The following is a 19767-nucleotide window of genomic DNA, read 5'->3' on the forward strand; positions in this document are numbered from 1 at the left end:
AATTCTGGTGGGTATAATTGAATTATAAGTAAAAAATGATACTTCAATTTTGAATTATAAGTATATTGTATTATAAGTATAAAAGCAATGCCAAAGAAAACTCAGACTCAACATTACCCAGTAATTTCCATTTTATAGATACTTAAATTGTAAATATGAAGACTACAGTCTGTAGTATAAATCTTCCTTGCCTTTTGCTACTATCAGCCTTCGACAATTATATTGAGGTCAAGCCCATAGAGAAAACCTCATCTGAAAGTGGACAAAGGCATTTTACCCAGAACGAGAACAAAGTAAGTATAACTAGAATCTACTTGCCAAAATTTAGAAGGAAATTCACAGAGTGTTACAAAGTATCAAGTAATTTCAGGTACTTTTGATATAGCCATACACATGGACAGGACTATAGGTTTTGGATGGGCTTTGCATGTAATTTATGTGACTTGATATCAGCTGAAAAGCTTCTGATTTGATGGATCAGACCCTAATTAGGCGACGTTTTCTGAAACAGCCGGACATTTTATCTAAAATTTCAAGCTTTATTTTTTATTCTAAAGATTCAATTCTCTGACTAAGAAGATAGATCTTAACTTCAGATTAAAAAGGCAGTGCTGTTAAATAATTGTACAATGGCATTTTTAAAGGGCATTTATGAAGGTCAAATGTGTATCTCTCAGCTTGCCACCGTTTCCTGGGAATCTCCTGACCGAGGGCGTCTCTTAGCTGACAGATCCATTTCAAGCATGACGTGAAGATCGGGAGGAGGCTATTGCAATGAACTTCGCAGCCCCAGCCAGCCAGATTTGGGGGTTAGCAGAGAAGCAGTGCTGCCGCGTCCTGGCACGCTGCTCGTGCCCATGCTTTGCTGTCTCCGGCCAGCACACCGCACGTGCACACGCGGATTCAGAACGCTGCAGGCAGAATGTCTTTACCAGGTGGTAAACAGGGATCATCGCAATGTTGTGAATAGGTGGCTAGAGCAGATGGCAACAGGATGAACCCCAGAAAGGCCAACAAAAAAAAGGAAGAAACACCGTTAGCGATAATGAACATCCTCAGGTGTCGCTTGACTAAAGGAAGCAGTTATGGAGCGAAGTGAGGAGTTATTTCATCTCTGTGGGGCTGCTGTTATGAAGCAGAACTTGGAGTTCATTAAAAAGAAAAACAATATGCTGTAGGTGTGAGATAATACAATACGAATCTGAGCAATCTAAAAACATGCTTAAATAAGGCACAGGTATTTTCACAAGTTACAAACATATTCTATTGCTGAAAATAATATATTACATACAGTTGACTCTGGCTGGATTATTTTGATTTCTTGAACAGCAAATAAGCAAAGAATCACATTACTGCAAGTGTTACTGAAATGAATTACTGGTTTTGTTTGTATGTTTAAAATTAGAAATTTCACAGGAAATTTGGTTTGTGTTTTGTATCCCATGAAGTGCATTTAAGCATGCAAGACTTATTTAGCTTCTTAGATCCTTCCCTATTCAGTGAGTCAGTTTCTGAAATTTCGTATTTTCAACTTCGTGACCTCATGAAGTTTGATCTATATCAATTTATCATCTTGTATATGCTAGGCCATTTGGGATGAATGCAGTACTTCAAGCATAGCAGTACTTCATAGACTGTCATTCTTTCCAGTATAAACTCATTTTCTAGGGGTTTATAACTCAGCTGTAGGACTTGCTGCAGAGTGAAACACGGGAAGTAAGATGTCATCTGGGCAGCCCTTCTTTAAAATTGAATTGGGTTTAAATCCCTTTAATTGTTTTTATCATTATGGAGGACAGTGGAAGAAAATTATTGTGTAGGTTTTGGGTACATTAGTGGAAGTCCTATGTAATTCAATTAAGAATTTTCTTAAGAACTTTGAAATGCATAAGCTGTTTACTTATGCTCTGGACTGACACACGTAAATACAGTAAAAATTGTATTTCAAGAGACTATAGTCCTGTTTTGATAAGTTCCAAAGTGAGCACAGCAAAAGCCAACACTTTTTTTTACATCCCACTCCTTTGTTCTGTGGGAGTTTTATCTACGGTTTTGCATGTATGGAAAAGCTTTCATCAATTATTTCAATTTGGTGACACCATGAAACATCTCTTGTACCAAGAGACAAACTTATTTGCTCTGTTAAGTTTGCTGGTGCTTTAAACTAAGCCAGAAGTTTATTCTTTTTCCTGAATAAATGCAAATGTATTATCAGTTTTAAAACTGGTGGATATACTGGCATAAAATACAAGAGTAAATATAAGTACACTCTTCTTTTTGCAGTTCTGAAAAGTTTCCAGTGAACACGAGCCTAACAGAAGGACTACTGTTATCATTCCCAGAGAAAAATGGATGTATATATTCCTAATGATTATCTCACAAAAAAAAAGAAGAAAATAAATGCAGTAGAATAACCGTATTTTGCTGACTTCCACTTATCTTAATGATGAAACAAGCGCTCTGCACCTAAACAGGTTTTGCACCTTGCAGTTTTATGCCGAGAGTGGGAAAACAAATGTCAGTGTGTCAATTATACACTACAAGTTGCTTGGAGTCCTGTTCTTTACCTTCTTGTGTCTTTTTTCTCCAAAATACAAATGTTCACGTGAAAATATCGTTCCTATAGTTTTTGTTTGTTTTTTTTTCTTTTTTTCTCTACTGGAGAATATTAATAGCTATATCATCCTGACTACCCAGGGCCAGCCCAAAGCTTTCTGTGGCTACAAGACAGTAAGAGAAGTGACCACAAGCTAAGGCAGGGAAATGGTGACTTCAGACTCTGTTAGTCAGAAGCTGATGTGGGAGACCCCACAACAATTTGGCTGGATGTTTTGCAATTAAATTAAAAAGGAAAAAAAAAAAAAGTATTAAAGAGAACATCTGACTTGAATTCTTCTTGCTTTTTGCGGAGCTGGGAGCTCCATGCCTCCATGCCCTGTTTGCTCCCCATTGCCTGACAGACAGTACCTCCACAGAGATCTGCCTTTGCTGCAGGTCTCTAAAAAGTCTCTTTATGGTTGAGCAAACTGAATTATCCACGACAAAGTTCCTGCTCTTTTTTCTTTTTTGACTGCTATTGTGAAAGCACTCACAATAAGGTGGCAAGATCACCATGTTAGGGGTGTGATCTAGATTTTAACTTGGATTATTTTGTGGATAGTTTTGGGTTTCGTAGATTTGGTGCGGTTTCATTAGGTTTGATTTAGTCTGACCTTTAGGTGACTGGCTAAATCACTATCAATTTACTCTGAATATTGAACATTCTGTAGCTGAAATTAGGGTGGTGTTAATTAACTGTAATTGGTCACAGAGATGGCAGGGAATTCCGAACACTTTATTAGCCCATTAGCAAACGTGGATTCCTGGGCAATCAATCATTAGGACTAAAATAATCTTAAATTATTTAGTTACATTTACCAATTAAAATATATAATCCAGTTATGTGCACAAGAAATGCGTGAAATACATTCATGAATTGTGAAGCCAATTAACAAGATGTATTTTCTAACACAAAGGATGGTAGTAATAACAAACTGTTGCAAAGCACACATCAAACCAAAATGAATCTTTTTTCTGCATTCCTGAAAATTCTGAGAATATATAAGAGATTTTCCAAAGTAGTATGTTACTTCCTGCATATTAAACACATGCTACATACTGCATGGGATTCTTGGTTTCTTATCTCTGGCTTTTGTAATGCATGTCACCTTCATACTACATTAGAAATATTTCAGTCATGTTTATAGTTGTACAAGGCAGCATAATAGGAATGCAAGCTTTCACTTCTTTCCTCAAAGGAATGAACATAGCACACTAAAGTGAAACACTGTAAAATTTAATTTCCTTCTTCTGGGTAGATAGAACAGGGGAAAATCTTTCAGCACTGATCTAATTCTTGGTTCATGTTTTCCTCAAATTCCACTGACAAAGCTGACTTGCAGATCCTATCTCTGTTCTAACCTCTGAACAAACTGACCCATAACCACCAAGGAAGCACTACTTTTACATGTGCACCCCATAACACAGAGTCCTCCTGCAATATTTTCTACCATAACCAGTACCTCCTGAATACTGTAGCATACTATAGCATTTACAGTAATCATGTTCTGGATTTGTAAAATTACACAAAATAAATGTTAAATCTTTCTATGTGTGGAGCTTGAATTCATGTCATCTAACTTTAGCTACCTAAAACCTAAGCGTTATCCACCCTCAGCCTCCCTCAGTTCTAAAAGCTCCTTTTCAAATACTGAATAGAGAGCCCCACCTCCCTCAAGTAATTTACCACATCTATTTTAAGACGAAACCAAACCTCCTTTTCATAGAGTTACTTCTGGGACAAATTTAATCTTGCATAAATTGTCAAAATTCCCAAACTTGGAAGTTTACTTCTAAAAGAACCTGAAACCACAGTAATCAAGAAGCAAAATCTATGGGTTGGCGCTCTGTAATCATAGAGGCAATGTGAAGTTTATACTGTTAAATTAAAAGAATACATAAGGGCTAAAATACATATAGTAATACTTTATGTCTTTTGGGAATTATTTGCCTTTAAGATAATGAGAGCAAAATTATTAATTGTTGAAATAAGAAAACAATGCTTCAGTTCAAGTCTAAAATGCTTCCCACTCTGCTGATGCATTTCTATTTAGCTCCATGAATATGTGTGTAATCTAGATAAACTCATGATTTAGGGCATTGCACTTCCTTTATCGGCCAGAGGCTAGCAGCTCTGTGCTGTAATCAGGAGGAACAAATCTGTGTGTTCCCAGCCTGGTTTACTAATGCAACCCGCTCCTGTTTTCTGCTGCAGCCAGTCCTGTGCAGTACAGTCACTGCTTTCTGGCACAGAACGTAGTGAGGTCTCTGGTGGGAGTCCTCACGTCAGAGCCAGCCCCGGTGTGGAGGCATGTGGCACTTTACCAGCTTTCAGAGAGCTCTCCCGACTCAGGCTCTTGCTTCCTGCAAATCTAGAAAAGGCTGGTCCTGCAGATGTGCACAGTGTGCTTTTAAGTCACCCCACCAGGAATCAGTGAGAAACACCTGCATGAAAATCAACAGTATTAACTGTGTGAATGAGTGAGTGAAATCCCAACCACAAAGGTCCACAGATCCACTCCTCATATGCGAGGATGGGACAATCAGCCCCTTGGTTAACTTCGGGTCTCCACTGAGATCTCTGGTTAGGTGCTTTCTACGTACCTTATGTGATTCTAACAGATGTTTTAATCAAATCTTGTAGTCACATAGATGTTGATCAGTAGGCAACTCTAGACTTTATCTGGTACAATCCTTCTCTGTGAGGGACTGTTGCCAACACTGGATCTGGCCAGCCATGGCCATCTGACCACATCTTCAACACTACCAAGGACAGAGAATCCGCAGCCCCTCTCAGCAACCTGTTTCAGTGCTGTGCTGCCCTCTTGGGAAAGACTTCTTCCCCACAGTGTCCAACACGAACCTCTGAGGCAGCAATTTCTGGCAATATCACCTGGTATAACACAGACAACATCTTGGTAACTGTTTGTCATCTGTCACCTTTGTAACTGTCCATCAAAAAGCTGCAGGCTGCTCTTAATTCACCCCTCGGTTTCCTCTTCTCTAGACTAACTGAGTTCAGCTCTCAGCTTGCCTCATTCATATGCCGTGCATATTTTCTGGAGTTGAACTTCATGGGAAAGAAATGGGAAAGAAATGGAATGCACTTATTTATGAAATGCAAGTGTTATTTAAGGAAAAAATACATTCAGTATTTTGTGTTTTATAGATTAAAAATATACAGTTGAATATAATTATTTTGGCATCTTTCATTTACATTTAAAACCTAGGAAATTAATTTTAATAATGCATGCAAAACTAAACTTACTGTCCTGAAAATAACAATTCACCTTTTTTACAGAGTTCTGGTTGTTCAAAGAACAGTGTCAAACCCAAGAGAAAATAATACTGGGCTTTAGATTTAAGCAGTCACATAAATATATGCTCCAAATTCTACTTTCTACATGAAAAGACAGCATTACCTCCACTGGAGGCAAAGGGCCAAATTGTCAGAGGGTGAAAATCATTCTATTATCGATAATGCCAGTTAGGTGGTCTTATGTGAAATCTTCAGCTATTTCCATGGATTTTTTATAAATCAGTGAGTTTCACCTGGAAAAATCACACTGAGTAGGAACTCAGGAGTTGAAACCCAGGGGTCATGATAAGAGCTATGTAGCCATTGTTATATTTATGTAAATACAGAAAACGGTTTAATACATCCTGGTCTGAAGGAGCACAGCAGTTCTTTCTCTTAACATTTCACCACTGAGACCTGATTTAAATGCTGGCTTAGTTAATCACTTCGGAACAGAAATATCTTTGGGAAGGAAAAGAAACGAACTCATGAACTCAAAATACTAAAGTATCATCTCTCAGAGTTCTCCACAAAATAAGAACTCACCCTGCTGATTAAATTTTACAATATTTTTATTTCTACAACCTCATCTGAAAATGTCAGTTTCCATCAACACCTTTGAGATTTAAGCTCATTTACCCAATACAACGTGAACATCTGATTTTATCTGCTTACAAAGTTTTCTACAGTCTCCAATACAAATACAGATTCTCATTGCCTAACATTACCCCGGCTAGTATATTGAGCATGTGTGAGCTGACAGCCAGTTCAGGAATCGCTTAGTTTAGGAGTTTTGCCTGAGTTATGCCCTGGTTCTTGACTGCTTATTGAAAACATATTAAGAACTTGTTTAATTGATTAATTGATTGATAGTTAATATGGAAAATTAAAAGCAAATTATGGTGGCTTCTCTCTCTTGGTTTACATCTATGTTGTAACATTAAGTGTGTTGTGTCCAAATTAAAATCTGATGCCTGTTTTGGGAGGAGCACTCAAAAGGAATTTCATGTTTTGCTGTGACTCAAATGAATTCCTTCTGCAAACAAAGGCAAATAAGAAGCAAAAAACTTAACAGAGGTTTGTGATATGTTTTCTCTACATTTTAAGCTTCTATGTCACCCATTGATCCAGGGTTGGTGAGTTTCTTTCAAGCTCTATGTACGTCTCAAAAGCTTTTTAAATAAATCTTGAGGTCAATATTGATATATAGCAGGACAAAAATCTATGGATTTATCAGTAAACTACTAAAGTCCAGGAAATTAGCTTTGAAACACCAACTCAATTGATTTTGAATTTAAAGACTGAAGTCTGATTTTAAATTCCTAGTTATTTTATTATATATTATATATCCCTATATAATATATATAAATTATATATATTATATATTCCTAGTATATCTAGTTATTCCTAGGAAGAAAAGGACCCTAATAATTTGTTTTCTGCTTCACTTACATGTTTCCCAGTCATTACAGCCCGGTTACCTCACAGTTTTGCTGTTGAAGTGGCTTGCTGAATGCTATGCACCTTTAAAAACATAGGTAGTGAATTTATTTTATTTTCCATTATATATCATTGCCAGATCCAAGGCATAAAAATTAAGTAGTAATGAGGTAATTTCTATTTCCCATTCGTTTCTTCCCATTCCTCAACCACGATCACAGCCCTTGTACGAAACACTTCATTTTCAACTTCTTCTGTAACCGATATGTACCCCCAAATTTGATCCTGTTCAATCAGTTTGCCAATTCTTAAACTAGGCTAGAATTATTGCCTTATTGAAGACAAGGGTGGGACTTAGTTAATGTTAAGAAACTGGTCTCAGGACTTACTTATGGTTTTTGAAAATTAATTTAGGGTTAGCATGTTTAGAAATTATCTTTTGCATATTTCTTGTCATTGAACTGTGTAAGCAGATGTCAGAATAGTCAAGGCGACTATGAAAGATTTAAAAATATATTTCAGAAAATGTGAATTAATAATTAAATTTATTTTTCTTGAAATAATTTTATATAGAAATTGCAAAACAGAAATCTGACCATGCATGCTCATATACATATTATATTACTGTCAACATACACATTTTCCAGGATGAGGATCGGCTGCAAAATAGAGAGATTTAAATTATAAAGATGTATGAAGTGTAAACTGATATGTTCTGACATTTCTCACAATAACTCCTCTCTTGGTAAACTCAGCAGAGGTACTGTGCTGGGTCCAAGAAGGTGAGAGACATGCATATTTACATAATACACGCTCCTTAATAAATTTTTAAATTTTAATATATAAGATGTCAAACAGAATATGCTGAATTTTACCTGCAAACGCTTTGTAATCCACCAAGTCAAACATTACAATAGCTACTGCTGACCAGGTAACAATCAGAGCAACAACGAGAAGCCATGCTGCCGGTGAGCTGAACGTTGTCACAAGGTCTTCCATAACTGATTTCTTGCCCACTTTCATGGATGATGAGGGAACGGATCCGTTCTTACCATCTATTATTGTCGTGGTTGTAGACATACGCCCTAGGCAAATAGTCAAAGCAGAGGAAATAGAATGTGACATTTGAAGCCTAAAAATCAAGAATATGAAAGTAGTTTTGAAATCGCTCTGTAATCAGAATATTTTAAATAAATGTTAAGTATTGCATTATTAAAGACAGGCTCTTGTGCTTTCCAGAAGGAGTTTTTCCTGAACTGCGACCAGTTTCAGTAACGTTAATTTGGGAGCAAACATGGTGAAATAGCCATGACTGGCATTTTTTATAACCATATGACATTTTTAGTCTGTCATGAATAGCTACAGATCTAAGAGAGTGATTGATGAGAGTATAAAACACTATTACTCTCCAAAGGACTGTCTTGTTACAGGCTGTAGTCCAGACTCTCAGGTGAGGTGATTAAGTGTACTTCCATTGACTGTAGTGGAGCTAATGCATCTCTGCCATTTGAGGTTTGGCTGGACTTTGGCTGTCAAGGACACGTACCAATGGCAATAGGAACGCATGTAGTCCATTTCATCTAATAGAAATACAGATTGTTTTTGTATTTCCATATAGTCCAGTATCCTTACAAGTTGTGAAGAGGCTTATAGCTGATTTTCAAATACCTTTGTTTGTGACATTTTTCATTTAATAAAATAATCTCCTAAGAAATAAGAGTTACAGTGCCAAAGCAGACTTAATTCCAGAAAGCATAGGTTTGGTAGTAGAAAGGTGCCAGGAAGTTGAGTACATACATTAGCTAAGTAAGCAGCTGATATACATTAACTGTTAAACGGACAGTAGTGACTTTATCTACTTCTTCCTGGGGTATTAAGAAATGTTAATTCTGGACACAACTGAAAACTATGGTAACTGAAACCTGACACATTTGAAAATTCTCAAATTACTCTTCTTCACAAAAGAAAGTGATAACCTAAACAATCTTCGTTGCTTTTTGTTTTCCAGTATATACAATAACAATAGTAAAAATATTTGTAAGTCCGCAGTCAAAAACAATAGAAGAGCACAGTATCTTCACTTAGCTTAGTTTACAGTATCTGCTTGCAAGCTACTGTTAAAATATTCAAAGATGTGTTACACATGTTCCTGGTCTGGTTGATGACTCCAACTCTCCTAAATTAATGTCAGTTATTTCAGGGTCTCTTTTTCACAGAGAGATCTGAAATTTCAAGGAATCCAGTGACCTCTGGTTTGCCCATACCTTTGCTTCTCAATTTGAGATCACCTATCTCCTGTCACAGCTCATACAACCTATAAAGCTGATAATTTTCTAGAATGACAGACATAAGGAAAGTGATAGAGCTGCTCTATACAAAGATAAACATATTTAGTTTCACCTTTCACATCGAAGGTGGCAAATACATATTTGGAAACTATTACTAGAGCTAAGGTACAAAACTGTTGAAGACTTTCAGATACTTGCCATCACAACATGTGTGAAATCTCTATTTGAGAATCACTATATTAATATTCTCTAAAGAAATGAATTAAAAAAAGGGTCAGATCCTTGATATTACCCGTAGGTACATATATTTAGCCCTAAAAGAAAAGAAGATGGCATAACAAGTTTTCCAATCCCTATGTTAATGAATAACAGTTTTGTTTCTTTTTCTGTAGAAAGTGAGAACAATACTCTAAAGTGATCCTGAAATAACCTTTATGTATCTCACATATATCTGTAGAGCTGGGAAGGACAATTTTGGTATCAGAGGTTCTCTAACTCTTAATCTGTCATATCTGTAAAGTGTTCAAATTCATACCCTGAACTATTCTACATTTCTTTTGTTTATTACGCGTGCATTGCATTTGTGTGTACTTCCCTCAGCTTTACCTATTAAGGTTACTTCTGCACAAGCATCCTGACACTGATCAGTGCCCTGCTTCAGGCTCCAGAAAGCTGCCATGCTAAGCAGCCATGTTGTACAAGCAGAACAAGATTGGCATATTACATGTTTTTTGATACTTATTTGAAATTTAGTCTTATTTATAGAATGTTTATTCTGATTATGAATAATGTCTATCTACTAGGATAGAATTTATCTTCTTTTCATATATTATAACACCATCACTGCTTCCATTTCTCCAAACATAAATTTTGGATCAAACATTTCACAGCAGGAGGAAAAATCTGCCAAGTGACAACTAGCAACAAAGAACAGTTTCCTAAAGCCAAATTCAAAATCAATAGCATTTCGTTATCCTACTGCATGCAAAATACAAGTAATTTGTGCATGCAACAGGTCATAAATGACACATTATGCATTTTTTCCCTAGGAGATATCAGTCAGAGTTTATGATGTGTAAAAGGGTAGAAAGGTACTGTCTCATCTTGACAAATCTGATTAGTATCACAGCTTATCTCCAAGGACACAGTAATGGCAGATATTTGCACAGTTTTGTATGTATATAGATGTAGACATAGACATTTAATAACCATGCAAAGGATCATTCCTCTAGGTCTGTTGCTATGTAAAAATAGTTCCTTCCTACTTAGTATACCTAACTTTTCAAATTCAGACTGCTCTGTGCCTTCTTTGGTGAAGAAAATAGTTTCCCACAATTTATCAATTTGAGCAATGCTGCAGAGACAAAGCTCAAGTATACTAGAAGGTTATCTATGCTTTTGGCTGTTGATGTAGTCAAGTTGGATTTCCCCTTAAAAACTCAGGATGCTATACAATCAAATCACCACAGTTACATTCATTAAGTGGGAGTGAACAGCTATTGACACAAATTTTACTGGAAGTCCAGCTAAGAAAAATGCTATTATACTGCTAGAGGTTCCCAATGAAGGTGCTTGCAGTATGAGTCAGGTGCCTAAGGAAGGTCTCCAGTGTTATAGATAACTTTATGATATCAGAGACATCCTCACAGAACTGGCAGTTGTCATCTATAGGGCAGTAACTTCTGAACTACTTGGAAGAACCCAGACAGGATATCCTAAACCACTGAAAATAGAAATTAGATTTTTATGTCTCTAGATACTAATATAAACAAAATTGGCTGGAGGAGTTTATCTGGGGACCCCTGAGGAAGATATTGTTTGCTACTACATAATCTTATGTGGGGTGTATTGCATGTTGATACCATGGTAATTACATGACTCCAAAAAGAAGAATCAATAACACCAAGATAATTGCCCTCCCCCGACAACCAGTCTGTTATTGCAGTACCCATGGTGTTATCCTCATGTTTTTCTCTGCCTGTCCCTTGCTTTGCAGTGCCCAGGTGTTGTGTGCATTTTGTCCATCTCCTACCATTGCTAACCTCCCCAAACCTGCAGTGATGCTATTTAAACAGCTAGACCAGTAGATAAGGAGAGGACCTATACATGGGCAATGTTTCCATCAATTCAGCCAGCAGCGATTCTCCTTTTTCTCAGAAAAGTGTTAAAGTTAAGCAGAGCTCCTGTCCAAAAGGTCAATGGGGCTTCAGGTGCTCAGTGGGAGAAATGAGAGAGAGATGCATTTTTGTTGCTTTGATGGAGCTTATTGAGTTTTACAATTGGCAGGGGTCATTCAACAGCAGATTAAAATCAGACTCCTGAACTTCTCCAAACATCCTTGCCTTCCATATTATACACATTTTCTCTCCCAAGACAGATTTCACTGTCTCTATTACAGCCAACCAGCATTCAAGTCAGTTTACTTTAGATGAACACTGCAGTGGATCAGGAGATTCATGAGTAGATCAGTTGTCCCTGCTTTAGTGGAGGCAACATCTGGCAGAGGAGTGAAGGGTGCAGCTGAAGGCTGTTACAATTTCAGCCATCCAATTTTAATCCACCACCACCACATGTCTGCTAGAGCCTCCTGGCACTTTGGGTTGTGATTGCTATTGATTTTCAATGAGGATGGGAACTTTAAAAAGTTATATATACATTACTATAAAAAGATTACTTTGGGAATATATACCTCTGACTTCACATCGCAATTTCTCATGCACACAGAACTACCCCATCATGTCACAAATGTCACCTTTACATCAACAGATTTATTTGCTAAATTCCAAACAGCTAAAACTGTGAGATTCTTACTATTCCTCTGGTTTCAGAGTTGTCACTTAGGATACAATCTGAAGACACACAAGGTCTCCTAAGTATAAATAAACCTTGACAATTGGTGACAACTTTGAGGAGAACACTGTGTGACTTTCAGAGTCCAGAGTGAGCTTGTAGTCCTGGCAGCTTAGACAAAATATCCTTTGTATTTGTGAGTTGAGCTCTCCTTAAGGCAAAATAAGCACAGAAGTCCACGGTTAAGGATGGGTACTTGATTTTACTCTTCAGCAGCTATACCTTCCACTACCTCAGAAGAAAAACAAGACAAGAAACCCAAACCAAAACAAAAAATACCCATTCAGACTTATTCAAATGTAAAATAGTAATTTTCTGTATTTATGTTATTTTATAGTTATTTTATGTGTTACAGTTCTTGTTCTGCCAATAGTACAAAAAAAAATTGAAGTAAAATATTTACTATGAAATGCCTTTATAAGGCTGGGCATATTAAAAGCAGAGGGCTAGTCATGCTACTAAAAAAAAAAAAGTTGTTCCCTTTTAAATAATAATATTGGTGCTAGGGCAATTCAGTTGGGATGTGAGAAGCCTCAGTGCAGTCTGCTCTAAATGAGAGCTGGTAGATTTTGACTCGTCTGTTCCACTCCCCAGACGAACACTCCAATAAATAGGCTATAGAGTACTCTGGATTCAGATCATTAATGGCTGCTGTTGGACCTATTCCACTTCACTTTGAATATTTAAATACTAATTAAGGGAGCAGAAAAGAGAAAGAATGACTGTATAAATCGACACTGTATGTTAAGCTTGAGCCTTGGGCTTTAACCTGCTGACCTTACCAATCCACTGCTGTTGCAATCAGGCAGGCAGCAGTCTCAGCCTATCTATGGTAAGGAGGGTACCGCAGTGAGAAGAAGACAAGGGATTAGAACCCTTCAGTGAAGGACTGGGCAATGGATATGCGATAATCTGCTGCATTATTTGAGGCCCAGCACATCACCCTTTGTGAGCTCTCACAATAATCACTCTTTTCCCATGCAGGGAAAATGTTTTCTACCACAAGAAGAGATGATACCTACACCTGTTGTTCAGGTGATACTTATGCCCAACTCTGGCATCCTCCTCTTTTTGTCTCTCTGCTATAGTTTCTGCACCCTTGGCTTGTACAAACGGAAAGGAAAAGACAGAATTTCTGCTGTGGTTAATAGTGGCCTGCAATAAAATATCAGTAACAATATTCTTTCCTGAAGTGGTCTAATGACTTTTGTCTAGAAAGCTTTTGCCTCATTATAAGAATGTAGGCAATTTCCCAGCACTTCCATACGCACAGGGAGTTGAAAACTCTTCACTGGACCCATGATTTTTGACTCCTTTATGCATTTATGTGGGAACAAAATATTGAGCTGAGAGAGGAGAAACCCTCAGAACCTACTTGTGTTGGTTTTGGTTGGGATAGAGTTAATTTTCTTCATAGTAGCTAGTATGGGGCTGTGTTTTGGATTTAGTATGACAATAATGTTGATAACACACTGATGTTTCAGTTGTTGCTAAGTAATGTTTACAGTAGTCAAGGTCTTTTCAGCTTCTCATGTCCTGCCAGTAAGAAGCTGGGAGGGGGCAAAGCTGGGACGGCTGACCCAAACTGTCCAAAGGGATATTCCATACCATATGACATCACGCTCAGCATACAAAGCTGGGGGAAGAAGAAGGAAAGGGGGAAAGCTCAGAGTTATGGCATTTGTCTTCCCAAGTAACCATTACACGTGATGGAGCCCTGCTTTCCTGGAGATGGCTGAACACCTGCCTGCCCATGGGAAGCAGTGAATGAATTCCTTGTTTTGTCTTACTTGCTTGCGAAGCTTTTGCTTTACTTATTAAACTGTCTATACCTTAACCCACGAGTTTTCTCACTTTTACTGTTCTGATTCTCTCCCCCATCCTACCGCAGGGGAGTGAGCGAACAGCTGCGTGGGGCTTAGTTGCTGGCTGGGGTTAAACCACAACACCACTGTAAGCACAGAGAGCTTCCACCATCTTATGCAGCCAGGACCAGAGACCAAGAGATGCAGATACCAGACAACGAATAACAGAGTGCAGAGCAGCTCAGAGGAGGAAGAGCAAGACAAGTCACAGAGTCACAGAATCACAGAATCATTAAAGTTGGAAAAGACCTTTAATATCATCAAGTCCAACTATCAACACAACACCACCACGCCCACTAAACTATGTCCTGAAGTGCCATGTCCACATGTTTTTTGAACACTTCCAGTGATGGTGACTCCACCACCTCCCTGGGCAGCCTGGTCCAATGCTTGACCACTCTTTCCATAAAGAAATTTTTCCTCATATCTATCTAAACCTCCCCTGGTGCAACTTGAGGCCATTTCCTCTCGTCCTATCACTAGTTACTTGGGAGAAGAGACCAACACCCACCTCACCACAACCCCCTCTCAGGTAGTTGTAGAGAGCGATAAGGTCTCCCCTCAGCCTCCTCTTCTCCAGACTGAACAACCCCGGTTCCCTCAGCCGCTCCTCATAAGACTTGTACTCCAGACCCCTCACCAGCTTCGTTGCCCTTCTCTGGACACGCTCCAGCAACTCAACATCCTTCTTGTAGTGAGGAGCCCAAAACTGAACACAGTATTCAAGGTGCGACCTCACCAGTGCCGAGTACAGGGACATGATCACTCCCCTACTCCTGCTGGCCACACTAGTTCTGGTACAGGCCAGGATGCTGTTGGCCTTCTTGGCCACCTGGACACACTGACGGCTCATGTTCGGGTGGTTGTCAACCAGCACCCTCAGGTCCTTTTCCACCAGGCAGCTTTCCAGAATATAGCTCTCAAAACCTTTGGCTCTCCTCCAGATGTTGCTAAAGAATGTGATTACAGTGGATTTAAAACCACTTACTATGGAGGATCTGCAGTCCTGGTAACTTTTAACGGATTAGGAACCTAGTTAAATCCACTAATATGGATCATGTTTTCTATTGGAAATAGAAATACATGGTAATATAAAGGCAAGACTCTTCCTAACACTGATAGATAGGCAGAGGGAAACAGGGAAGGACATCTTAAATAGACAAATTCACCTTGTCTTTGAAAGCTCCTCTCTCTCACCTTTATCTGCAACAGGCTCTATGAGTAGGGCAGTGATCTACAGTTCAGCCCAGAAATGGGTGGTGTGCACCTCGTGTAGGTCTTCCAAGTATGAAAGAGCTTCTGCAAGCTGTTCAGCAGGAATGTAACAATTTTAAGAAAAGCTAATTTATTTAGAGCTGCAGCATAGATCTTCCCTTGAGATGGTTGACATTCATCTATTTCTTTTTTTTGGTATCATATTACATCCCTGTATGTATGAATGAATGAATGAATGCAACTGGAATAACTAAAAGGGGATAATATATAACAGGAGTTTCACAGCTGATACCAGGATTTACAGACTTTAACTTCATCACACAGAATACTGAAATGTTGCTCTACAGTTTATGTAATTAAAGTGCAAAGAGAAAAACCTCTCAATACATATCATGTATATATTGGCAAACAACTCCTCAAAATTAAAAAGTAGTCTTTCTGCAGACTACAGGCTTAGAAAGCTGTGACTGGGACAGTGTGTCAGGGAACATTTGCAGATTTATTGGTGGCTGATAGTTATAAAAATGTAATATGCTTTATGAAATGTGGAAAATAGGGTTGGAGATTATGCAGCAACGAATTCTACATGACAAAAGAAATACAATAGGGATTACAAAATATGGAGAGAATGATGCCTGAAAATTAACTGAACAATTGAATTAAAAAAAGGCACTTATAATTACATATGGTGCTGTGTACTTTTTTAATTTCCTTTTCTGTTATTATATCTGTATTGGTTTTATTTTTGATCAATAGAGACCATCTGATAATTTAAAGAAGTAAATTGTACTAATCTTTTCCATTCATTCTCCAAGAAATTATGTACACCAAACTTTTGATCTCATCGATTTCAATAAGAACTCTGTAGACTAAGAGATACATCCTATTAAGCCGTTTCATTATCTCATGCAAAGAAAATGTGTACTTCATACAGTGTCAGTAAATAATTCTAGTAGCAGTACTACTGTTAATAAAGACTATGAGGTGTAAAATAGAAGTTATCACTGCTCTTTATTGGCAATGTTACTTGTACGGAAACAAGATCTTTTCACTTTAAGAATTCAGCAGACCCCGTTGTTTATACCCTACTTGCAGTCATAATTTTTCCATTGTGATATTACAACCATTTCTGTGTCAATCTATTGTTAAGATTGCAATGATTCTAAATGGGAGGGAGCAGCAAGAGAAAATGAACTTTTAAGAAACAAATCTGCTATTTATGCAAATGTCCTTTATAATAAAAAGGAGAAATATAAAATGTATGAGAGGATTTTTTTTCTACATGGTACAATTATTCAAAACCTGCTGTGAAGTGCTAGTGCCTCTAAAGAAAAGAAATATGGAAAACTCAGAAAATAAGCTCCAATGTTTTAAAATAAGTTTCTTGCTATATTTTGCTCTTTCTTATATAATGCATCGTATACCTGGTATAAATCACTTTTTGAAATAATTAATCAGTTGAAGCACAGCAGTTCTTCATCATACTCCAAGAATATAAAATCAAAATAATTCCAAACCCCACATTTTCTATCTAGCTACAATAATTTGAAAGCATGTGTATGATTTTGTTTTTTTCTGAGGACAGCTACAAAGATTACTTTAAAGATACTTTCGTGTACATGAAAGATTGGTTGTATCTCATGCAGTAAGCTGGCATATGCAGTTAACTCCTTGCCATGCAGATTCAAATGACAGATTTGGACCATTGCTGTACACAAGGAGTCAGAATCTCCTGAGGGCAACCTGGTCTTCATCCCCGCTGGAGTCCTCCTGATCAAGGGGAGAAATCCAAGTAGTAGCAATTAAGGATGGTGTGTCTAGAAATGCTCAGAACTATCCCCAGTGGAATAGGATCAGAGGGAAGGAAGTCTTCTGCAGTTGAGAAATTCAATTTGCTCTATGAACAAGTGTAACTGAGAAAAAAAATCTTCAGATTTTGAAAAGGAATAAAGACATAAAACTGAGAAAAGGTCCGTTTGCTCCAGACGGATTGCCCTTGCAGAGAAGAGTAGGAACAAAAATTTTACCAAACATTTTCCCCACAAACCAAAAAGGAAGCCTTGATGCTTGTGAGCCTAATAGGCAACATCTGTATTTTGGGGAATGCATCATTGGATCCTATTGAAGAAATACTAATACTAGCTGTTACTCGTTTGGAATAGGCAAAGGTATGAACTGTAGTATTACATAAATTACACATGAAGAGGAAGAATTCTACCTATTTATACAGATCTCTTTAAGCAATCTGAGAACTTCAAGGAGGGGAAGTGGAAACCAGTTTCAGTCAGACCCCAATTATACTGTTTTAAAACATCAGCAGTAAAATAAGTTAACTCTCTCTCAGCTGACATACTTCTAACCTTTGACGTCAGAGGATAACCCATTGAAAATTCATACAAGATGAGTCCTAAATCACTTGAAAAGTTGAACTGCAGTGATTTGGAGCCAAATTTCCATCTTTCTTCTCATGTCTGTATTTTGTAGTCTAGTAGAGTGTAGGTCAATATTTCAAATTAACTGGAAGAAAATTTGTCTCCTATACCTTTGCAAGGAAGTATAAAAAATGCCTTCACGTCATTACAAAATTGCTTATAAAGAACGTTATGCTGATACGACCTTTAACCTTCTGTCTCTGTGTGGTTGTTTCTTGTGTGCGTATGTATTTCAAAGAGCTTTTACGTTATTCTAATTATACAAGCACAACAGACACAGAAGGGATCAGTGGTTAGTTAGTAGTTAAAAGACCTTCTGTGTTGTTGAGCCTGCTGAAATAGTCTTGTATGACTGATTGCATTGTGAGCCTCTCTGCAATAATTCCTACCTGAAATGACTTTAGAAAGAAAAGTAAGGGAAACCCTAAGGACCAGGTTTAAAAGATAGCAGGTTTTATTGGGAAATTTTATAGATAATTTTTCTTACGGCTATATCACTTTGTGTAGTAATTTCTTGAGAACATAGAAGACCACAGGGGATAACAATAATCAACACAGAATAAATTACTTCTATAAAATCAAAACTGCAGGAAGTACATTGATAAGAACAAGAAAATTGCCATTTACTGCATGTTAAACCAGCAACCAAGCATGGCAAAGGGACATTGAGCTTCTCCCTTTCCAAAAGGCAGTAGATTTTTCTTGATCCTGGAGTTGGACATTTAAATTTTTCTCTTTGAAATAACTCTTAACTTTTATATGTTTTTTACACTTTCTTTGAGAAATGCTAAGATTTGTTCAAAAATCAAATGTTTCATTTCCAGTTTCTTAGTATGTAGATGCGATAAGCGTGTAACTGAATTCTGAACATGCAATACTAAACTATCAGCACCTGGAAAATTCCATTATTTTTTGGTTCCAGACCTGAATTTTTTTATTTATCGGTAGTAATATCTTCCCTCCTTTGGAAAAAAATTGGTGCCCTAAAACAGTAAAAAGTTTTATCTTCCTGTTTATCTTGGAAACCTGACATTCCTGAAAGAGATGCCAAAGGGATATTTAGACATGCTTGTGAACTGATATGAACTGAGAGGTACATCTTATCTCTTAAAATGTCAAAATGAAGGTTGGAGGAAAATGGTTGCCATTTATCTTTAAATAGCATGAAACCTTCTGCAGCAAGAGCACTGTATGCATTCCCTTTGTTATTTGTTTATGGAATCTCAGCTCTACTCATCCCTGCAACCTTCCAAGGGGATTAGAGAAAAAAAATTACTTTTTTTTGTTAAGGAAAAAAAGAAAATAATCTATTCCCATCTGTAAAATAATGATAGTCATAACAAACATTGAAAATCACTAGGATAAATCGTAGGTTACAAATACCTCTGTCTTCACTCTGGACAAGTGTACCAGTATAAAGAGACTCTGTAAAGAAAATTTCAGATCTTTGCTTCTTCTGGTGGAATTACCATTACCTCTCAAATAAGTATGTCTAGGAATGATTAAAAAGATCGTTTGCTTGATTTCATTTATTCCAAGCTAACCTGGCACTGGAGGTAGGAACAACTTTATATGTCTTAATGGACTGATATTTACAGAGTCTGAAAATGACAGTAATTCAACATACTCTCCTCAACTTCTAGTGGAAGTAGTGTCTCACGTTGTAAGTCTGCCAAGTCTTCCATGTGTAGCTATCCAGTCATTACAGCACTCAAATATGGAGGTCACCACATGCATACGGTTTGAATATATATATGCATAAGTCATATTGAAGACACCTG

General features: G+C 37.4%; 1 protein-coding gene across 1 annotated transcript in view; it reads right to left on the reverse strand.

Annotated features, from left to right (window-relative positions):
- TRDN (triadin) overlaps positions 1–8911 on the reverse strand; it is a gene marked incomplete at both ends in the record, with an annotated part of 211439 nt that extends 202528 nt beyond the window's left edge. Inside the window, 3 exon segments of the mRNA XM_081998530.1 lie at positions 933–974; positions 8212–8468; positions 8883–8911. Coding sequence (XP_081854656.1) covers positions 933–974; positions 8212–8468; positions 8883–8911 — 328 coding nt within the window.
- Between the last annotated feature and the right edge of the window lie 10856 nt (positions 8912–19767).

This window comes from Phaethon aethereus, assembly GCF_964289735.1.
Source record: "Phaethon aethereus genome assembly, chromosome: 3".
Lineage (NCBI taxonomy): Eukaryota > Metazoa > Chordata > Aves > Phaethontiformes > Phaethontidae > Phaethon > Phaethon aethereus.